The sequence below is a fragment of the Oncorhynchus kisutch genome, linkage group LG1 (assembly GCF_002021735.2).
Source record: "Oncorhynchus kisutch isolate 150728-3 linkage group LG1, Okis_V2, whole genome shotgun sequence".
Taxonomy (NCBI): Eukaryota; Metazoa; Chordata; class Actinopteri; order Salmoniformes; family Salmonidae; genus Oncorhynchus; species Oncorhynchus kisutch.
The window spans coordinates 27,568,754-27,592,130 of record NC_034174.2 but is presented as its reverse complement, the minus strand read 5'-3'; the positions used below and the strand labels follow the sequence as shown (position 1 = coordinate 27,592,130).

Sequence of the window (23,377 nt, the reverse complement as noted above, 5' to 3'; positions counted from 1 at the left end):
ACTCCAGACAACCAATCATTTTCAAATGTTGCTCAATTAGTGGGAGGGATGGGGGCAACTTTTTGTTGCGTGCTGTGCTCAAGTTCAGAACAACTGTCAGTCAAAACCCATACAATTAAGGCACTTATCAGTACCCAAAACTTGCCATTTCCAACCCAGGTACGAGTGTAAAAGGTTAAGGAGATTGAAGGAGATCTGTTACTCACTTGTCAGTCATGAAATTAATTTAATAGATGGAGAGAATAATCTTCATTTTTAGCAATCCAGGGATAGCTATGTTTATTGTGGTCCTAGCCATGCATGCATCAAGTTCCTTGGTCTCCACATCACCGATGGTCCAAACACACCAATACAGCTGTGAAAAGGGCACAACAACACCTTTTCCCCCTCAGGAGACTGAAAAGATTTTGCATGGGTTCCCAGATCCTCAAACAGTTCTACAGCTGTACCATCGAGAGCATCACCGCCTGGTATGGCAACTGCTCGGCATCAGTGGGACCAAGCTTCCTTCCATCCAGGACCTACAGTGGCAAGAAAAAGTTTGGTTGAGGTTATTGCTGCCAAAGGAGGGTCAACCAGTTATTAAATCCAAGGGTTCACATACTTTTCCCACCCTGCACTGTGAATGTTAACACAGTGTGTTCAATAAAGACATGAAAACGTATAATTGTTTGTGTGTTATTAGTTTAAGCAGACCGTGTTTGTCTTGTTGTGACCTAGATGAAGATCAGATCAAATTTGATTACCAATTTATGCAGAAATCCAGGTAATTCCAAAGGGTTCACATACTTTTTTGGCCACTGTATATGACTAGGCGGTGTCAGAGGAAGGCCCAAACAATTGTCAGACTCAAGTCACCCAAGTCATAAGACTGTTCTCTCTGATACCGCATGGCAAGTAGAACCGGAGCGCCAAGTCTAGGACCAAAAGGCTCCTTAACAGCTTCTACCCCCAAGCCGTAAGACTGCTGAACAATTAATCAAAATGGCCACCTTTTGTTTTTACACTGCTGCTACTCGCTGTTGATATCTATGCATAGTCACGTTACCCCTACCTACATGTACAAATTACCTTGACTAACATGTGCCCCCCCCCGCACATTGACTTGGTACCGGTACCCCCTGTATATAGCCTCGTTAATGTTATTTTATTGTTACTTTTTTATTTATTATAATAATTTTTACTTTAGTTTATTTAGTAAACATTTTCTTAACTCTATTTATTGTCGTGTCTTTGGCATCATTAAATTGAAGACTGTTATTTTATCAAATCAATTCTCTGTAATTATTATTGCCTGATTAAACTAATCATGTAAATGAAATTAACTAGGAAGTCGGGGCACCAAGGTAAATCTTCAGATTACAAAGTTATAATTTTCCTAATATAACTCTTCAGATATTTTAATATCTGATCAATTAGTCTTCTAATTAATAATGAATTATTATTTACCTCAGTCTTATTCCAAACGTCATAAATTGTTGGTTATCTGCACAAACCCAGCCTTTACTGTGAATCGTCCATACACGTCTTAATCATTTATTTACTAACTAACTAAATAATCACAGAAACGCATAAACAAACAAACAGTAGATATGGTTACAAGGAAATGATAGGGTAGGTTCCCTAGTGGGTTAAGTCGATATGACGGCTCGGTGGACAAAGGGAAGTGGGTGTGGACTGAGAAGGGCGGGAAAGACAAAAGAGACACTACACAGTTGATAATTATATTAATTGAAATACAAAGTTCAACCAAGCGTCTCTCTGCTTCCCTGGAGTCTTTTGTGGTTAGAATAGATACTTCAGAGTACCATTCAGAAATGTTCTTATAGAATAACTGTTTCGGCGGTTGTTGGTCTTCGCATCTCATGTTCACATAATTTCTAGCTGCAGAATAGTAATTAGTATCAAAGATTTGCTCTTATTCTGTCGGGATCGATAGTCTCAGAGTTAAACAATTTCCACCCGTGTAGTCAATGCTCCACGTGGTATGGTTAGGAATTCAGCAACCATTACAACCTTAGCTTATACCGATGTTTTTGTGGTCTCTACTCAACCTTCGCCCCCTCAGCTGACCGTGGTTCGCTTGGTCTGAAGAGGATTTGTTCAGGTGGGGTTTTTATTCATAACAGTAGAAAAGGGCTGTCCCATGAGCCAGATCATGTCTGTGCTCCTGGGGGCGGGCCAATGACTTAGTTCAACTTTTAAAGGGAATACAGTTCTCTCACATTAACGGTTTAACATGGCATCACATTATTTCACAAATAGTTGAATCTTTACTAATTTATTTTATACAATAATTAGACGCAAACCTCAAAGGAGGCTCCTGTATAAACAGAGTTATGGTAATTTGGCTGTATTGTCTTTCATGAGATCACACACATGAAACAAAACGGATCGGGTCGTAGCTGGCTTCTCCACCGACCGTTTACACATTCTCCAAAACATAGATATTGTTCAGTTCTGTGATGTGATGTAGAATAAGTTCCTTTGTTCTCTCTGTGTGTCTGTTTCTGCATGAGCAGGGGGAGAGAGTCTCCTCCAGGAATTTACGACCTGAGATAACAGAACCTGGATGTAGGAGAGGAGAGAGGGGGAAGGCACTCGCTATACCCAAAGAGGGCCACATCATGACATTATTGAACTACATTGTAGGGCTTGTAACTAAGCATTTCATGGTAAGGTCTACCACACCTGTTGTATTTGGCGCATGTGATAAATAAGATTTGATTTGTAATGTAGTTATTCCTGGCGAATGCTCCTGTGCCATGTCTTCACTATGTTCCAAGAATCCTGGAATATTGACCTCTCATAGCCATCTGCTGCTCTGAGACACATCCCCACATGCTGTGGAGGAACACAAGCAAAGACCATGTGTAAAGTCATGTCCCAGACCTAGTCAATGAGACCATGAGAAATAATAGTCCATGGTTAATAAGAAGATAGTTGGAGCTGTATTGTTAGATTTCAGTGCATCCTTTGTTATTGAAAAAACTCCCTTGCAATGGCGTTACATCACCTGCAATCACATGGTTGGAGAGTTATTTATCCAATAGAACCCAGAGAGTGTTCTTCAATGGAAACTTCTCTAACATCAGATATGTGCAGTGTTGTGTTTCTCAGGGCAGTGGGGCTGTTACTATTCTACATTTTTACAAAAGATTTGCCACTGTTATTACACAAAGCTAGAATGACTATGTACAGTGGGGCAAAAAAGTATTTAGTCAGCCACCAATTGTGCAAGTTCTCCCACTTAAAAAGATGAGAGAGGCCTGTAATTTTCATCATAGGTACACTTCAACTATGACAGACAAAATGGGGGGAAAAAATCCAGAAAATCACATTGTAGGATTTTTTATGAATTTATTTGCAAATTATATATTATGGAATGCCTATAATCTCACACTACCACTATCTGTGGCCTTGGTAGCAATATAGAGGTGTTCTCATTGACAAAGCCTATTGACAGGATACACACTTACACATGTGCTTCTGGTGATTCACAAAATAACTCCTTAACCCCGACTAGCCTTACATTAGTCACTCCTTCAACTCTCAACAGCAGGAAACGGAAGACCCCATCACCATTGGTCCTTTGATGCAGTGTTGTTAACTGAGGCAATCTGTGGCAATATGGGGGGATGCGGGCACATCTGCAAACACATCAGTGTCAGGATAGTGTCTAAATATGAGTGTGTGCTCTTGGGAATGACTGTACGTTAGGTGGGTTTGTGCCAGTGAATATCCCAACTTATTTAGGCTTAGTACCGTAACGTGGTGCCTCAACTCATTGACAACATGTTTTTATTGTAGATTGTGACTGAAGAGTTGCAGATGGTTTTTTTGTGTAAAATAAATTCTCTCCATACAAGGAGGCTTATGGACAGCCATATATAAAACCGAAAAGGATAAGAAAATGTCTGTCATTGGGATCTCAGTCATCAGCTATGCAAATCAAATCCCATTATATTTGTCACCTGCTTTGTAAACAGGTGTAGACTAACAGTGAAATTATTACTTACTGGCCCTTCCTAACAAAACAGAGAGAAGGAACGAGAAATTATTGAAAAATAGGAATAAATACACAGTTGGCTACGTACCAGTACCGAGTCGATGTGCAGGGTGTACGAGGTCATTGAGGTAAATATGTAAATATAGGTAGGGATAAAGTGACTAGGCAACAGGATAGATAATTAACAGTAGCAGCAGCGTATGTGATGAGTCAAAAGAGTTAGTGCAAAAAGGGTCAATGCAGATAGTTCGGGTAGCTATTGGTTACTTTTTAACTAACTATTTAGCAGTCTTATGGCTTTGGGGTAGAAGGTGTTCAGGGTTCAGTTGGTCCCAGACTTTCTGCATTGGTACCGCTTGCCGTGCGGTACTAGAGAGAACAGTCTATGACTTGGGTGCCTGGAGTCTTTGACACTTTTTCGGGCTTTCCTCTGACACCGCCTGTTATAGAGGTCCTGGATGGAAGTGATGTACTGGGCCATACGCACTACCCTATGTAGCGCCTTGCAGTCGGATATCAAGCAGTTGCCATACCAAGCAGTGATGCAGCCAGTCAAGACGGTCTCAATGGTGCAGCTGTAGAACATTTTGAGGATCTGAGGGCCCATGCAAAATATTTTCAGCCTCCTGAGGGGGAAGAGGTGTTGTGCCTTCTTCACAACTGTGTTGGTGTGTGTGGACCATGATAATTCCTTAGTGATGTGGACACCGAGGAACTTGAAGCTCTCGACCCGCTCTACTACAGCACTGCTGATGTGGATGGGGGCGTGCTCTGCACTCTGTTTCCTGTAGTCCATGATCAGCTCCTTTGTATTTCTGACATTGAGAGAGAGGTTGTTGTCCTGGTACCACACTGCCAGGTCACTGACCTCCTTCCTAAAGGCTGTCTCATCATTGTCGGTGATCAAGTCAACCACCTTTGTGTTGTCAGCAAACTTAAAATGTGTTGGAGTCGTGTGCGGCCATGCAGTCGTGGGTGAACAGGGAGTACAGGAGGGGACTAAGCACGCACTCCTGAGGGGCCCCCGTATTGAGGTTCAGCATGGCGGATATGTTGTTGCCTACCCTCACCACCTCGGGGTACCTCGGGGTGGCCCAATAGGAAGTCCAAGATCCAGTTGCAGAAGGAGGTATTCAGTCCCAGGGTCCTAAGCTTAGTGATGAGCTTGGAGGGCACTTTGGTGCAGCATTCTGACGTAGTTGTTCCTCTTTTCCAGGTGGGAGAGGGCAGTGTGGAGTGCAATAGAGATTGCGTCATCTGTGGATCTGTTGGGGCAGTATGCAAATTGGAGTGGGTCCAGGGTGTCTGGGATGATTGTGTTGATATGAGCCATGACCAGCCTTTCAAAGCATGTCATGGCTACCGATGTGAGTGCTACGGGGTGATAGTCATTTAGACAGGTTACCTTGGCGTTCTCGGGCACAGGGACTATGGTGGTCTGTTTGAAACATGTAGGTATTACAGATGGGGTCAGGGAGAGGTTGAACATTTCAGGGAAGATGCTCTTAGTATGCGTTCTGGTAATCATTTATAGCCACAAAGCCTTGTGAATAAAAACCTGTTTAAAAGTCTTACTCACATTGGCTACAGAGAGCGAGATTACACAGTCATCTGGAACAGGTTGTGCTCTTATGCATGGTTCAGTGCTGCTTGTCTCGAAGCGAGCATAGAAAGAAATGAGCTCATCTGGTAGGCTCGTGTCACTGGGCAGTTCTCGGCTGGGTTTCCCTTTGTAATCCATGATAGTTTGCAAGCCCTGCCACATCTGAAAGGCATAGTAGGATTTGATCTTAGTCCTGTTTTGACAGTTTGATGGCTCGTCGGAGGTTGTAGCAGGATTTCTTATAAGCATCCGGATTAGTGTCCCGCTCCTTGAAAGCGGCAGCTCTAGCCTTTAGCTCAGTGCGGATGTTGCCTGTAATCCATGGCTTCTGGTTGGGATATGTACATAAGGTCACTGTGTGGATGACGTCATCGACGTACTTATTAATGAAGCCGGTGACTGATGTGGTACATTCCTTAATGTTATCGGATGAATCCCGGAACATATTCCAGTCTGTGCTTGTGAAACAGTCCTGTAGCTTAGCATCCGCTTCATCAGACCACTTGTTTGAGTTTTTTCTTGTAAGCAGGAATCAGGAGGATAGAGTTGTGATCAGATTTGCGTTTTGTTTCTGTGTGTGGAGTAAAGGTGATCTAGAGTATTTTCGCTTCTAGCTGCCCATGTGACATGCTAGTAAAAATGAGGTAAAACGGGCCACAAGGAGCACCGCCACTGGATGTACATGTTCTTGTTTGCTTATGGCCCTATACAGCTCGTTAAGTGCGGTCTTAGTACCAGCATCGGTTTGTGGTGGTAAATAGACAGCTACAAAAAATATAGATGAAAACTCTCTTGGTAAATGGTATGGTCTGCAGCTTATCATGAGGTATTCTAACTCAGGCGAATAAAACCTTGAGACTTCCTTAACATTAAAGATCAGCACCAGCTGTTGTTAACAAAGAAACACACACCTCCCCCTTAGCCTTACCCGAAGCTGCTGTTTGGTCATGACGATACATATAAAAAACAGCTGGATGTATGTTATCCATGTCCTTGTTCAGCCAAGACTCCAAGAAACATAGGATATTACAGTTCTTCGGGGAGCCCGCTTGTTTAACTCTCTTGCACCGTCTCTTCCTCTTTCAAGTCCTGGGGATTAGGGGCCTGGTCCGGAATGAGCAGTATATTGCCGACTTGTTGAAGTAGAAATCTTAATCCAAATCGAGGTTAGTGATCGCTGTTCTGATGTCCAAAGTTATTTTCAGTCATAAGAAATGATGGTGGAAATATACAAAAATAAAAAGTTAAAATCAGGGTAAAAACGCACAAAATAGCAGAATTGGTCAGGAGCCCGTAAAACGGCAGTTATCCACTGCAGCGCCATCTTCTTCCACATACACTAGTAGGCATTATGATGCTGAGAACTGAAGCTCACTTTAGTCTGAAAATGTACTTGAAAACCACTAAAAATAAGTGGTTGTCACAGAAGTCGTCTCCCAGTCTTTTTCTCATCCCTCTCATCACCTCTGTGTGTCTCCCACCATCTCTCTCTCTCATCAGAATGGTCCCTCCACAGGGTGATGATAGGACTGAGCAAGACCTTGTTAAGGAGAGCCAAGTATATCAGTGTGGGCGTTGGTGGGCATGTTTTATGAGTGGCCTTGTGGAGGTTAATTAACAGAACACTAGTGGTTGTCCGCTGTGCTGTTCAGGCCTTGTGATAGTGCCGGTAGATTTGACTGGCCCTGTCCGTGTAATAGAAAGCTGGGTTTGGTTTGGTAGGAGTGGAGTGTAGTCTGCAGTTTTGCTGTAGGCTGGTGTAGCAGTTACAGCTGCCTATTTGGTGTCTGAAGATGCATAGCTGTTGACATGAGTTATAGGTGTAGGTAACTAAGCTTGACTTAGGGGAAGTGTCATGGATTAGATTGAATACAGGAGAAGAACTAGTACTACACTTTTAAATTATAGCAGTTTACCTAATTACAAAGGTCAGTTCCAATATCAAACCTTTCCCCAAGCAGTAAAAACATATTATTTTAAGAAATTAAGATTTCTCAATGTCCTTCTGGGTGTAGGGTTAGAGAGGGTAAGGTTTGAAACAATCAACTGTCATGCCTATCGGGTGACGGTAACCCGGGCAACAACTGAAAGCATGCATGGGAGGGCATTTCCATCCAAACTCCACCCTCTGGTCTTGAAAGTCCTATGGATAGAGTGGGAGGGAACTAACGTACAAGAGTTTCCTCCCTAAATCTATATGAAACCACTCTGTGGAATGCACACACTCCCTCTCACACACCCTCACTCTGTCACATAAGTCGATTAAGTCAATGCTCCTTCCTGTTTTTCGCGAGTTCCCTCTCTGTTTTGTTTCTTGTTTGACGAGGTTGGGCTAAGTTGGAGCTCCAGGAGAGCATGTACTGAAGGAGGGCTGAGCAGAACAACATAGTTGCTAGAGAGGAAGGGCTGTTGCTTTGAAAACCTTTACAGGACTTTTTAAGTGGAGAGTCTTGACGGCGCCCACGAGATTAGACCCCAGGAGTAGCCGAATGACGCAATGGGGGGTTGTTGAGTAGGGGGTTAGGGGGTAGGGAGTTGGTGAGAAGAGGGTAGGAAATACTGGGGCGCTGAATTTAATATTCCTTCCCCTGATCTTAAGGGGAAACCCAGGATTCCCAAAGACTGTTAAAGAGTAAACATCACACACATCCTGACTGTAGGAAAGGAAAGGAGAGGGCCTTAAGGAGCATGGAAGCACTGAGGGAGTCTTTTCTGCATTTGACCTTTCAGATGTCCACGTACAAGAGGGCCACTCTGAACGAAGATGACCTGGTAGATTCCAACGGGGATGAGTTCTACCCCCCTGCCATGCAGGTAGGACAACTATTCCTTTGTATAAAAATAATGGACGAGCTCTGACACGTGACAAGTCTGTCTAGATGCACTCATTCTGCTGCTTCTGTTGTTAAGTTATGATCTGCTTGCATTGTATGACAAATTCCATTCCAAATAAATGCATTAGCATTGAGCTAATCAAATTCCAGTTCTTCTATTATCTTTGTGAGGATTTTGAGCGTCATGGTATTTCCTGAGAGCCTGCTATTCTCTGTCAGCCATGTGCTACATTCAACACAGAGAGCTACTTGAGGAGAAAGACTATTATCTCCTGATGCGTAGACTAAACAAACTACCCTTTATAGAGGCCCATACAGTATCTGCATTTCTGGGTGCTTCAAAAAGCTTGGATAATCAGTTGCAGAGCACATCCTACAGAACAGATGTCTCAAGTTGCATGTGTTTCTATAATATTTGACAGGCAAGGAGGAGCTCACTGTTTGTGGTATCCTAGGTTTTCTGTTGATACAAAGTCTATCAGATTATTACTGTAGTTAATCATATTGAAAACCAATGTGTTCACTGTAGCTGCACTGGTAAGTGGATAACTGCACTGTTATGATAGGATTTTCAGCCCACAGATGTAAGTATATGAACACATTCTATTTGTATTCTTACTTTCTACCTTGCGGATACAACAGTCTTCTAACCATAGAGATTAAAGTATTTTAATTCCTAATTCTATGCTTACAACTCTTAATCACTGTGCAGGATTCTTCTTTCTCCCCTGCACTAAATAAAGTCACCAATAATCACAAATGTTTAACAGAGATACACTACATGACCAAAAGTATGTGGACACTTGCTTGTTGAATAGCTCATTCCAAAATCATGGACATTAACATGGAGTTGATCCCTCTTTGCTGCTATAACAACCTCCACCAGATGTTGGAACATTGCTGTGGGGACTAGCTTCCATTCAGCCACAAGAGCATTAGTGAGGTCAGACTCTGATGTTGGGCGATTAGGCCTGGCTCACAGTGGGCATTCCAATTCATCCCAATGGTGTTTGATGGGGTTGAGATAAAGGCTCAAAGTTCTTCCATACCGATTTTGACAAACCATCTCTGTATGGATCTCGCTTTGTGCACGGGCGCATTGTCATGCTGAAACCGGAAACAGCCTTCCCCCAAACTGTTGCCACAAAGTTGGAAGTACAAAATCGTCTAGAATGTCATTGCATGCTGTAGTGTTAAGTTTTCCATTCACTGGACCTAATGAGCCTGAACAATGAAAAACAAAACTTTACAGTTGGCACTATGCATTCGGGCATGTAGCGTTCTCCTGGCATCCGCCAAACCCAGATTCGTCCGTCGGACTGATAGATGGTGAAGCGTGATTCATCACTCCAGAGAACACGTTTGCACTTTTTAGAGGCTGCAACAACAATAACTATGTAACTGAGAATCATAACAGGTTTTATTTTTAACCTTTATTTAACCAGGCAAGTCAGTTAAGAACAAATTCTTATTTTCAATGACCGCCTAGGAACAGTGGGTTAACTGCCTGTTCAAGGGCAGAACAACAGATACCAGGTACCTTGTCAGCTCGGGGGTTTGAACTTGCAACCTTCCGGTTACTAGTCCAACGCTCTAACCACTAGGCTACCCTGCCGCCCCAGGTTAATCAATGGACCTGCGTTCTCTGAGTCAGTGGCTTCACACATACATGTCTGGCTAGAAGTCTGTTACACTAAATAATTTCTGTTTTCATGGTTTCAATATTTCCATTTTACTTCAGCCAGCTCTTTTCCTTCTGCTGAGAATCTGAGCTTCCTCTGAAATCAGATCATTCCTAACATATTTTCCCATGGCTAAGAGAAGAAATAAAGTATGTTTCAGAACGTTTAATTTCCAAAACTATTTATCTACCATCACATTGTGCAGTGGTTTTTACTGTGAGAATCTGTGATAAAGCACAGACCTCAACCACACTGACTTGGCAGAAGTAGCTTCTCAAATGCACACAGAAATACAGATTAAAGTAATTTTTTTAAACACCCAAACCTCTGAAAGTGGGGGTGGTAGGTAGCCTAGCAGTTAAAAGCGTTGGGCCAGTAACCGAAAGGTCACTGGTTCGAATCCCCGACCCGACTAGGGGAAAATCCTGTCGTCATTCCCTTGAGCAAGGTACTTAAACCTAATTGCTTCTGTCTGCTGAATGACTAAAATGTAAATGTAAAAATCTAAGTCTGGAGGATTACGAAGCCTGTTGTGGCTTTGGCACCAGAGCTGCTCACATTCAGTGTGACATTTAAACTCTTGCCTTATCTAATGAGACATAATCACATTTTTTAACAGGTCTGGGATAATTGGTTTTCACAGGGTGTGTAAAACTTCTTGTTTTGAAAACGCCTATGTGGTATCTCTATGAGGCAGATACATTTATTCGAGTGCAAAAATGTACTACAAAGTGTAAATAGGATCATTTTGGTTATGAAGTCAGTCTTATCCAAAATTGAGATTTGCTAGATAGAGGAAAAAAATGGTATGTCACGGAATGAAGGGTACCATAGCAGTTTTCCTTGGGTTGAGTTTATTTCCATCCTGCACACAGCTGGCAGCACCCAAGTAATCATCAATTTGGAGAGGAGCTGCACATGACCTATCATAATGCCCATGGTCAATTTGGTTTGACATTGGATATCCCTATGGGGCTAGTTAGGGACCATCAGTAAATTACACAATGTACATAGGACAATATTTTAAAATATCAATAATATGCAACATGAAAATATTGTCCCTTATACTTAGCTTATCTCTGGGGGGGCAGTCAATAAATTACACTATCGAATGTCAAACCAACATTACCACAGTTGCGCACCAGCTGGCTGAAGCTAAACGGCGACTTCAAGACACAAGGCCTGGTTAGACTGTTTTAAGTTATCCAGAAGGGTGAGTCACTAACTCTACTGTTTAGGCAGAGTGAATGTACAAACGCTTGACACATACAAACAAACACACACAAGAGACACACATTAAACCATCCCCCCAGACCACTCTTGTTTGGATTAATTCATGGCTGCTGCATTTCTTAATGACCAAGCTGAAAATCGAGGCAAAATCGTTTTCACAATTTCCCCTGGATAATAATGACATGTTTTCTGTGGGGCCTGTGTTTTTATTTTTCCGACTGCTGGCTCTTTCAGTAAAAAAAAACATGACAATGTCCTAGTTCATCCATTTTGGAAAGTGCTCTGCCTTCCCCTTATCTGGGGCAGTGGCACAATTTATTTTAATGATACCTTCTGAAGAACTAGAAAATTATGGACAAAAGATGAATACATTACCTTTTATATAGAGGGGTGTTGAAAGGTGAAATGGCATATAATCTGTTAATCAAATCAAATCAAATCAAATTTATTTATATAGCCCTTCGTACATCAGCTGATATCTCAAAGTGCTGTACAGAAACCCAGCCTAAAACCCCAAACAGCAAGCAATGCAGGTGTAGAAGCACGGTGGCTAGGAAAAACTCCCTAGAAAGGCCAATACCTAGGAAGAAACCTAGAGAGGAACCAGGCTATGTGGGGTGGCCAGTCCTCTTCTGGCTGTGCCGGGTGGAGATTATAACAGAACATGGCCAAGATGTTCAAATGTTCATAAATGACCAGCATGGTCGAATAATAATAAGGCAGAACAGTCAGGTGGAAGTTGAAACTGGAGCAGCAGCATGGCCAGGTGGACTGGGGACAGCAAGGAGTCATCATGTCAGGTAGTCCTGGGGCATGGTCCTAGGGCTCAGGTCCTCCGAGAGAGAGAAAGAAAGAGAGAAGGAGAGAATTAGAGAACGCACACTTAGATTCACACAGGACACCGAATAGGACAGGAGAAGTACTCCAGATATAACAAACTGACCCCAGCCCCCCGACACATAAACTACTGCAGCATAAATACTGGAGGCTGAGACAGGAGGGGTCAGGAGACACTGTGGCCCCACCCGAGGATGTTAATAAAACCATGCTGTTAATAAAACCATTTCAACCATAACCAGAACATTCACACAGTACTAGTGCCTCTGTGGTATTGAGTGTATCATCTCTGACCAGATAGCGGATACCATTCATCATCGGATCATAGAACATAGTGGTTTGTTTGCCTGAGTACTGTGGTTAAGGGTGACTTGTGTACCAATCTTTGTAACCTTTACACACATAACCAGTGTATGTGTATCTATGGAGATGACACTGTGGTGCCCTGTGCTCATTGCAGTGTGTGTGTGTGTGTGTGTGTGTGTGTGTGTGTGTGTGTGTGTGTGTGTGTGTGTGTGTGTGTGTGTGTGTGTGTGTGTGTGTGTGTGTGTGTGTGTGTACAGGTGACACTGCGACATGGTCCTGGTCCCAGGTGTTGGGCTGAGAAGACATACACTGAACGGAGGCTGTTGGTCCTAGTGTGTGCATTGTCTGTTGCATTGTTCTTCTCTCTCATCACTGTTGGGATCTTCTACAAAGAGAGTGAGTGGCTAAGATTATTAAGCCTGGTTCAGGGAAATAATCCTGAGAAGAGTTGATCAAACAACCTATGATTGCTCTTTTGTGTTCATATAATCTGCCAACATTTTCGTGGGTACACATTTTTACTGTACCGTCTGTATTTTCTCAGCTCAGTATTCATTTCCTTGTATTTTGAAAAGGGAACCAAATGCCACTTGCTCATATTCAACCACCAATCAGCCCACATGACAAATTACCGTCATCTGTTATAAGAACCGGCACAAGAATGTGCTTTTACTAGACCATTCACCTTTCCAATCCTTTTATTCAGATATAATTTTAATCGTTGATTAAAAAACATAAAACTTATTGTCCGAAATAAACAGCCTTAAACATAGACATGAGACAGAATGGATGAATTGGACTTTTGGTTCTGAATTATTTTGCCTCTAAAAATATAAACATGTTTTCCACATCCTTTCCCTAAGAACACATAGGGAGTTGCCAAATGCAGTGGGCTGTCCCTCAGCTTTTGCAACTAGTCCCAAATTCCAGAGCACTTTCTAACAAAATACTGTTATCCACGTTGCAGCCTTATTCTAAAATATATTAAATTTAAAACATCCTCATCAATCTCATGATGACAAAGCGAAAACACTTTTGTAGAAATGTTTGCAAATGTATTAGAAATAAAAACCAGATACCTTATTTACATAAGTATTCAGACCCTTTGCTATGAGACTCGAAATTGAGCTCAGGTGCACCCTGTTTCCATTGATCATCCTTGATGCTTCTACAACTTGATTGGAATCCACCTGTGGTAAATTAAATTGATTGGACATGATTTGGAAAGGCACACACCTGTCTATATAAGGTCCCACAGTTGACAGTGCATGTCAGAGCAAAAACCAAGCCATAAGGTCAAAGGAATTGGCCATAGAGCTCCGAGACAGGATTGTGTCAAGGCACAGATCTGGGGAAGGGTACCAAAAAATGTCTGCAGCATTGACGGTCCCCAAGAACACAGTGGCCTCCATCATTCTCAAATGGAAGAAGTTTGGAAGGGCCTTGGTCAGGGAGGTGACCTAGAACCCGATGGTCACTCTGACAGAGCTCCTCTGTGGAGATGGGAGAAACTTCCAGAAGGACAACCATCTCTGAAGCACTCTACCAATCAGGCCTTTATGGTAGTGGCCAGACGGAAGCCACTCCTCAGTAAAAGGCACATGACAGTCTGCTTGGAGTTTGCCAAAAGGCACCTAAAGGACTCTGACCATGAGAAACAAGATTCTCTGGTCTGATGAAACCAAGATTGGACTCTTTGGCCTGAATGCCAAGCGTCACATCCGGAGGAGACCTGGCACCAACCCTACGGTGAAGCATGGTGGTGGCAGCATCATGCTGTGGGGATGTTTTTCAGCGGCAGGGACTGGGAGACTAGTCAGGATTAAGGGAAAGATGGACGGAGCAAAGTACAGAGAGATACTTGATGAAAACCTGCTCCAGAGCGCTCAGGACCTCAGACTGAGGCGAAGGTTCACCTTCCAACAGGACAACAACCTAAGCATACAACCAAGACAACGCCGGTGTGGCTTCAGGACAAGTCTCTGAATGTCCATGAGTGGCCCAGCCAGAGCCCGGACTTGAACCCAATTTAACATCTCTGGAGAGACCTGAAATTAGCTGTGCAGCCACGCTCCTCATCCAACCTGACAGAGCTTGAGAGGATCTGCAGAGACGAATGGGAGAAACTCCCCAAATACAGATATGCAAAGCTTGTAGTGTCATACCCAAGAAGACTCGAGGCTGTAATCGCTGCCAAAGGTGCTTCAACAAAGTACTGAGTAAAGGGCCTGAATAATTATATACATGTGATTAGTTTAAATGTTTATTTTATACATTTGCAAAAAAATATATATATGTTTTTGCTTTGTCATTATGGGGGATTGTGTCAAGATTGATGAGGTGAAAAAAACAATTGAATACATTTTAGAATTAGGCTGTAACATAACAAAATATTGAAAATTCAAGGGGTCTGAATACTTTCTGAATGCACTGTAGATGCCAGGGGCAAGAATAGGAACAGCTGTTGGAATGGGTATAATTAAGTGATAATGCCAAAGAAGCTGGTGTGGAAGATATTGGCACGGGTGTTAGGGCTGTGCCTCTCCTTAATGTCAATATGCCTTGTCCATTGCTGTTCTGGTTAGTGTTTATTGGATTATTTCACTGTAGAGCCTCTAGTCCTGCTCACTATACTTTATCCAACCTATTAGTTCCACCACCCACACATGCGATAACATCTCCTGGTTTCAATGATGTTTCTAGAGACAATATCTCTCTCATCATCACTCAATACCTAGGTTTACCTCCACTGTATTCACATCCTACCATACCTTTGTCTGTACATTATACCTTGAAGCTATTTTATTGCCCCCAGAAACCTCCGTTTACTCTCTGTTCCAGACGTTCTAGACGACCAATTCTTATTGCTTTTAGACGTACCCTTATTCTACTCCTCCTCTGTTCCTCTGGCGATGTAGAGGTGAATCCAGGCCCTGCAGTGCCTAGCTCCACTCCTATTCCCCAGGCGCTCTCTTTTGATGACTTCTGTAACTGTAATAGCCTTGGTTTCATGCATGTTAACATTAGAAGCCTCCTCCCTAAATTTGTTTTGCTCACTGCTTTAGCACACTCTGCCAACCCGGATGTTCTAGCTGTGTCTGAATCCTGGCTTAGGAAGACCACCAACAATTCTGAAATTTTCATCCCAAACTACAACATTTTCAGACAAGATAGAACTGCCAAAGGGGGCGGTGTTGCAATGTACTGCAAAGATAGCCTGCAGAGTTCTGTCCTACTATCCAGGACTGTACCCAAACAATTTGAACTTCTACTTTTAAAAATCCACCTCTCTAAAAACAAGTCTCTCACCGTTGCCGCCTGCTATAGACCACCCTCTGCCCCCAGCTGTGCTCTGGACACCATATGTGAACTGATTGCCCCCCATCTATCTTCAGAGCTCGTGCTGCTAGGCGACCTAAACTGGAACATGCTTAACACCCCAGCCATCCTACAATCTAAGCTTGATGCCCTCAATCTCACACAAATTATCAATGAACCTACCAGGTACCTCCCCAAAGCCTTAAACACGGGCACCCTCATAGATATCATCATAACCAACTTGCCCTCTAAATACACCTCTGCTGTCTTCAACCAAGATCTCAGCGATCACTGCCTCATTGCCTGCATCCGTAATGGGTCAGCGGTCAAACGACCTCCACTCATCACTGTCAAACGCTCCCTGAAACACTTCAGCGAGCAGGCCTTTCTAATCCACCTGGCCGGGGTATCCTGGAAGGATATTGATCTCATCCCGTCAGTAGAGGATGCCTGTTTTTTTTTTTTTTATGCCTTCCTAAGAAGCATGCCCCATTCAAGAAATGTTGAACCAGGAACAGATATAGCCCTTGGTTCTCCCCAGACCTGACTGCCCATAACCAACACAAAAACATCCAATGGCGTTCTGCATTAGCATCAAACAGCTGATGTTCTGAAAGAGCTGCAAAATCTGGACCCCTACAAATCAGCTGGGCTAGATAATCTGGACCCTTTCTTTCTAAAATGATCTGCCCGAAATTGTTGCCACCCCTATTACGAGCCTGTTCAAGCAGCTGCGGTCATCCCCCTCTTCAAAGGGGGGGACACTCTTGACCCAAACTGCTACAGACCTATATCTATCCTACCCTGCCTTTCTAAGGTCTTCGAAAGCCAAGTCCACAAACAGATTACCGACCATTTCGAATCTGACCATACCTTCTCTGCTATGCAATCTGGTTTCAGAGCTGGTCATGGGTGCACCTCAGCCACGCTCAAGGTCCTAAACGATATCTTTACCGCCATCGATAAGAAACATTACTGTGCAGCCGTATTCATTGATCTGGCCAAGGCTTTCGACCCTGTCAATCACCACATCCTCATTGGCAGACTCGACAGCCTTGGTTTCTCAAATGATTGCCTCGCCTGGTTCACCAACTACTTCTCTGATAGAGTTCAGTGTGTTGAATCGGAGGGTCTGCTGTCCGGACCTCTGGCAGTTTCTATGGGGGTGCCACAGGGTTAAATTCTTGGACCGACTCTCTTCTGTGTATACATCAATGATGTCGCTCTTACTGCTGGTGAGTCTCTGATCCACCTCTACGCAGACGACACCATTCTGTATACTTCTGGCCCTTCTTTGGACACTGTTAACAACCCTCCAGGCAAGCTTCAATGCCATACAACTCTCCTTCCGTGGCCTCCAATTGCTCTTAAATACAAGTAAAACTAAATGCATGCTCTTCAACCGATCGCTGCCTTTACCTGCCTGCCTGTCCAACATCACTACTCTGGACGGCTCTGACTTAGAATACGTGGACAACTACAAATACCTAGGTGTCTGGTTAGACTGTAAACTCTCCTTCCAGACCCACAACAAACATCTCCAATCCAAAGTTAAATCTAGAATTGTCTTCCTATTTCGCAACAAAGCATCCTTCACTCATGCTGCCAAACATACCCTTGTAAAACTGACCATCCTACCAATCCTCGACTTCGGCGATGTCATTTACAAAATACCCTACTCAACAAATTGGATGCAGTCTATCACAGTACAATCTGTTTTGTCACCAAAGCCCCATATACTACCCACCATTGCGACCTGTACGCTCTCGTTGGCTGGCCCTCGCATCATACTTGTCGCCAAACCCACTGGCTCCATTGTCATCTACAAGACCCTGCTAGGTAAAGTCCCCCCTTATCTCAGCTCGCTGGTCACCATAGCATCACCCACCTGTAGCACGCGCTCCAGCAGGTATATCTCTCTGGTCACCGCCAAAACCAATTATTTGTTTGACCGCCTCTCCTTCCAGTTCTCTGCTGCCAATGACTGGAACGAACTACAAAAATCTCTGAAACTGGAAACACTTATCTCCCTCACGAGCTTTAAGCACCAACTGTCAGAGCAGCTCACAGATTACTGCACCTGTACATAGCCCACCTATAATTTTGCCCAAACAACTACCTCTTTCCCTACTGTATTTATTTTATTGATTTATTTTGCTCCTTTGCACCCCATTATTTTTTATTTCTACTTTGCACATTCTTCCACTGCAAATCTACCATTCCAGTGTTTTACTTGCTATATTGTATTTACTTTGCCACCATGGCCTTTTTTGACCTTTACCTCCCTTATCGCACCTCATTTGCTCACATCGTATATAGACTTGTTTATACTGTATTATTGACTGTATGTTTGAGTAAAACAATGTGTAACTCTGTGTCGTTGTATGTGTCGAACTGCTTTGCTTTATCTTGGCCAGGTCGCAATTGTAAATGAGAACTTGTTCTCAACTTGCCTACCTGGTTAAATAAAGGTGAAATAAATAAATAAAAATGTTGAGGGCTGGCAAACCGTGCCAATTTATCCTCCAAATACTGGCTTCGAGGTCAATATCACTTTTATACAACTAGTTACCAACATATTAAAATAATGATTTACATATTTTCATTAATGTTATTTTGATAAATGTATTCATACTATTTAATCGTTCCACAAGATATAGTCCCGACACAAATCTAGGGTAGCTTCCCTAGCCGGCTGGTCATTCATTCTATCGGTTCAGTTGCCAGAGAGATGCGACCCAATCGTTCAGTCTTTTTGTTCTGTATCTATGGATGCAACCCAGTCGTTCGTTCTAAATGTTCCACTGCAATACTGGCTGGCAATGTTCTTGTCCCTTGCTTAGTAGCTTGCCAACTACATCTAACTTCAAACATTGCAGCCAGAATAACAACAATGTAGCTGCATTTGTGTTTGTTTAAGATGTTTAGTGACATTTATTTGGATACATCCATAAAAATGAGCTAATGATGTGTGATTTTTGTCTGCCGTAGAAAATGTGCTCTCTCGGCAGGACACTGTTGTTCAGAGGAGCTAGACAACAACACAGCTAACACAATCACTACATACTGAAGCTGGAAAGACAGCAAACTAGCTGCACTTCGTTTCATTTTACCTGTTTTCTATTGATAGTTATTTGTATACAGTACAAGTCAAAAGTTTGGACACACCTACTCATTCAAGTGTTTCTCTTTATTTTTACTATTTTCTACATTGTAGAATAGTAGTGAAGACATCAAAACTACGAAATAACACACATGTAGTAACCAAAAAAGTGTTAAACAAATCAAAATATATTTGAGATTCTTCAAAGTAGCCACTCTTCGCCTTGATGACAGCTTTGCACACTCTTGGCATTCTCTCAACCAGCTTCACCTGGGTAGAGGTTGGGTGATTTGTGGAGGCCAGGTCATCTGATACAGCACTCCATCACTCTCCTTCCTGGTCAAATAGCCCTTACACAGCCTGGAGGTGTGTTGGGTCATTGTCCTGTTGAAAAACAAATGATAGTCCAACTATGCGCAAATCAGATGGGATGGTGTGTCGCTACAGAATGCTGTGGTAGCCATGCTGTTTAAGTTTGCCTTGAATTCTAAATCAATCACAGACAGTTTCAACAGCAAAGCAGCCCCACACCATCACACCTCCATGCTTCACGGTGGGAACCACACATGCAGAGATCATCCGTTCATCTAGTCTGCATCTCACACAGCGGTTAGAACCAAAAATCTCTCATTTGGACTCATCAGACCAAAGGATAGATTTCCACCAGTCTAACGTCCATTGCTCATGTTTCTTGGCACAAGCAAGTCTCTTCTTATTATTGGTGTCCTTTTAGTAGTGGCTTCTTTGCAGCAATTCGACCATGAAGGCCTGATTCACGTAGTCTCCTCTGAACAGTTGATGTCGAGATGTGTCTGTTACTGGAACTGTGTGAAGCATTTATTTGGGCTGCAATCTGAGCTGCAGTTAACTCTAATGAACTTATCTGGTGTGTATACATACATACATACATACATACATACATACATACATACATACATACAGTGGGGAGAACAAGTATTTGATACACTGCCGATTTTGCAGGTTTGACTACTTACAAAGCATGTAGAGGTATGTAATTTTTATCATAGGTATACTATGATAAATGTGGAATGTGGAAACTAAAACAAAAATCCAGAAAATCATGATTTTTGTATGATTTTTAAGTAATTAATTTGCATTTAACTGCAGCTCAGATTGCAAATACTTTTGATTTTCCCATGATGTCAAGCAAAGAGGCACTGCGTTTGAAGGTAGGCCTTGAAATACATCCACAGGTACAATTCCAATGGATTAAAATGATATCAATTTGCCTAACAGAAGCTTCTAAAGCCATGACATTTTCTGGCATTTTCCAAGCTGTTTAAAGGCACAGTCAAACTTCTGACCCACTGGAATTGTGATACAGTGAATTATAAGTGAAATAATCTGTCTGTAAACAATTGTTATAAAAATGAATTGTGATACAGTGAATTATAAGTTTAATAATCTGTCTGTAAACAATTGTTATAAAAATGACTTGTGTCATGCCCAAAGTAGATGTCCTAACTGACTTGCCAAAACTGTAGTTTGTTAACAAGACATTTGTGAAGTGGTTGCAAAACGAGTTTTAATGACTCCAACCTAAGTGTATGTAAACTTCTGACTTCAAATATACAGTATGTCCCCCCACTTCTAAAGCCAAAGTTGCGCCCCTGGGAATTTCTATGTCATAGATTTAGGTGGTAATTAGTGGAATAGATACAGGCTGGAATTCGGTTTTAACCAATCAGCATTAGACCTACCCGTTGTATAAATTGGGACAATGACTGACTGACTGACCTTGTCTGTGACACTACCTCTCGGAGCAGCCCTTCTCTCCTCTATAGAAGCTCCATCAATCTATTTTTTACTGTTAATTTCTAGAGCTTAGATAGAAGTAATTTTTTTCTGAGGTTATATGTTTTGGCAGTTACCTGTAGAAAACAATGGTTTCCAGATGGTCTGAAACACCCATGTGCGTTTTTTGATCTCATATATTTTAGAGGATTTATTTAAGGGCCCTTAAATATAAACTCAGCAAAAAAAGGAACATCCTCTCACCATCAACTGCATTTATTTTCAGCAAACTTAACATGTGTAAATATTTGTATGAATATAACAAGATTCAACAACTGACATGTGACAAGATTCCACAGACATGTGACTAACAGAAATGGAATAATGTGTCCATGAACAAAGGAGTGGGGTCAAAATCAAAAATAACAGTCAGTATCTGGTGTGGCCACCAGCTGCATTAAGTACTGCAGTGCATCTCCTCCTCATGGACTGCACCAGATTTGCTAGTTCTTGCTGTGAGATGTTACCCCACTCAAGGCACTTGCAAGTTCCCAGACATTTCTGGGGGGAATGGCCCTAGCACTCACCCTCCAATCCAACAGGTCCCAGATGTGCTAAATGGGATTGAGATCCGGGCTCTTCACTGGCCATGGCACAACACTGCCATTCCTGTCTTGCATTCCTATCCTCCAAATCAATCCCACTCCAGAGTACAGGCCTCGGTGTATCTCTCATTCCTTCGACGATAATTGCAAATCCAACCATCCCCCCTGGTAAGACAAAACCGCAACTTGTCAATTTAGAGCACTTTTTGCCAGTACTTTCTGGTCGAGCAACGGTGGGTTTGTGCCCATAGGCGCGTTGTTGCTGGTGATGTCTGGTGTGAACCTGCATTACAACAGACCTTCTAGCCCTCAGTCCAGCCTCTCTCAGCCTATTGGGGACAGTCTGAGCACTGATGGAGGGATTGTGCGTTCCTGGTGTAACTCGGGCAATTGTTGTTGCCATCCTGTACCTGTCCTGCAGGTGTGATGTTCAGATGTACCGATCCTGTGCAGGTGTTGTTACACGTAGTCTGCCACTGTGAGGACGATCAGCTGTCCATCCCTGTCTCCCTGTAGCTCTGTCTTAGGCGTCTCACAGTACGGACATTGCAATGTATTGCCCTGGCCACATCTGCTGTCCTCATGCCTCCTTGCAGCATGCCTAAGGCACATTCACACAGATGAGCAGGGACCCTGGGCATCTTTCTTTTTGTGTTTTTCAGAGTCAGTAGAAAGGCCTCCATTAGTGTCCTAAGTTTTTATAACTGTGACCTTAATTGCCTACTTTCTATAAGCCATTGGTGTCTTAATGACCGTTCCACAGCTGCATGTTCATTAATTGTTTATGGTTCATTGAACATGGGAAACAGTGTTTAAACCCTTTACAATTAAGATTGGTGGATTTTTACAAATGATCTTTGGAAGAACGGGTCCTGAAAAAGGGACGTTTCTTTTTTTGCTGAGTTTACTAGTTGTTTAATCAAAGCGATAGTGATGTCTAACTGTTGAGGCTAAAGTAGCAGTGTCTGTAAAATATATTTGATACAGTATGTTTAGCTGCTTGTCCCACTCCGTTGGCAGCTCACCCAGGTGTGTGTCGGACAGAACCATGCATTATTGTGGCCAGTGCTGTGATTGGAGCCCTGGACCGTTCTGTGGACCCCTGCCACGACTTCTACAGCTTTGCCTGTGGGGGATGGGTACGGAACAACCCCCTCCCTGAGGGAAAGTCCCGATGGGGTCCCTTCAGCAACCTATGGGAGCGCAACATGGCCATCATGAAGCACCTGCTAGGTAAGATTCCTCCTTAGGGGATGTGGAGTCCTTAGCTGCCCCCCCTCACCAACCTAGAGAAATACATTCAAACAGTTATGGCCTAAACGCACCATGCGAGTGATTTATTTTAGAATGCATTGTTTTGAATTATAATGACCCAACCGAAGCCAGGTGGATGGGTTGTCCACTTTGACATCGATCTCAATTAGAACGCTTCGGTTTTTCTGTTGGCACTGTAGTCACACAAAACAAATTGTCATTCACCTTTTTCTAGCTAATTTGAATGGGACAAGATTGCTTAAGGTTTTACCATACATGCTAAATTACACCAAATTATCCACTTATGGAAACAACTTCACTACAAGCAAAGATGACTGGAGATATGAACTATCCTGCTAGTATGGTCACTGTTCTGCCTGTCCAATCCTTTCCACTTGCCTCGCTCTGCTTGCGCCACTCACCCGCTTCTGGTGAGTTTAGTCCTTATTGCCTCACGGTTCTTTCTACATGTGTGTTATAGTTACGTTCCCCAGCAAGAAAACCAAACATTTTGCTCAAACAGAAGGGTGAACTAACAAAGAGTCACTAACCAACAACCAAAACAAAACTGGTGGGGTTCTTACGGGGATGTCTACTGAAAGTTGACTAGTAACAACAGCTGGAACCTAAAATTCACTCACCATGCGTGCCCACTACATTTGCCCAAGAAGAGGCTAACAAACATACTAAACTTAAAGACCGAACGCAAACAGTGGCGCAAAACGAACAGGGAAGATCCGATAAAGGATTGGCTAGAAATCAAAATAGGGCGCTTCAACTTAAGCTATTAACAATCCACATCTCTCTAGACAAATGGAGCACTTGGCCAGACACTCTG

General features: G+C 42.8%; 1 protein-coding gene across 5 annotated transcripts in view; it reads left to right on the top strand.

Moving 5' to 3' along the window:
• Nucleotides 1-23,377, top strand: part of LOC109896691 (endothelin-converting enzyme 1-like) — a 48,570-nt gene that overhangs the window by 11,927 nt on the left and 13,266 nt on the right. For 3 of the 5 annotated variants that reach the window (XM_031811693.1, XM_031811698.1, XM_031811854.1), the window contains exons 1-4: nucleotides 2,564-2,675; nucleotides 8,343-8,426; nucleotides 12,762-12,900; nucleotides 22,306-22,518. In XM_031811693.1, the coding sequence (XP_031667553.1) occupies nucleotides 2,628-2,675; nucleotides 8,343-8,426; nucleotides 12,762-12,900; nucleotides 22,306-22,518 (484 nt within the window). In that variant the 5' untranslated portion in view covers nucleotides 2,564-2,627. Of the gene's footprint in view, nucleotides 1-2,563; nucleotides 2,676-8,342; nucleotides 8,427-12,761; nucleotides 12,901-22,305; nucleotides 22,519-23,377 lie in introns of those variants that run through there. The other 2 variants (XM_020491000.2, XM_031811783.1) reach the window with 2 other exon arrangements.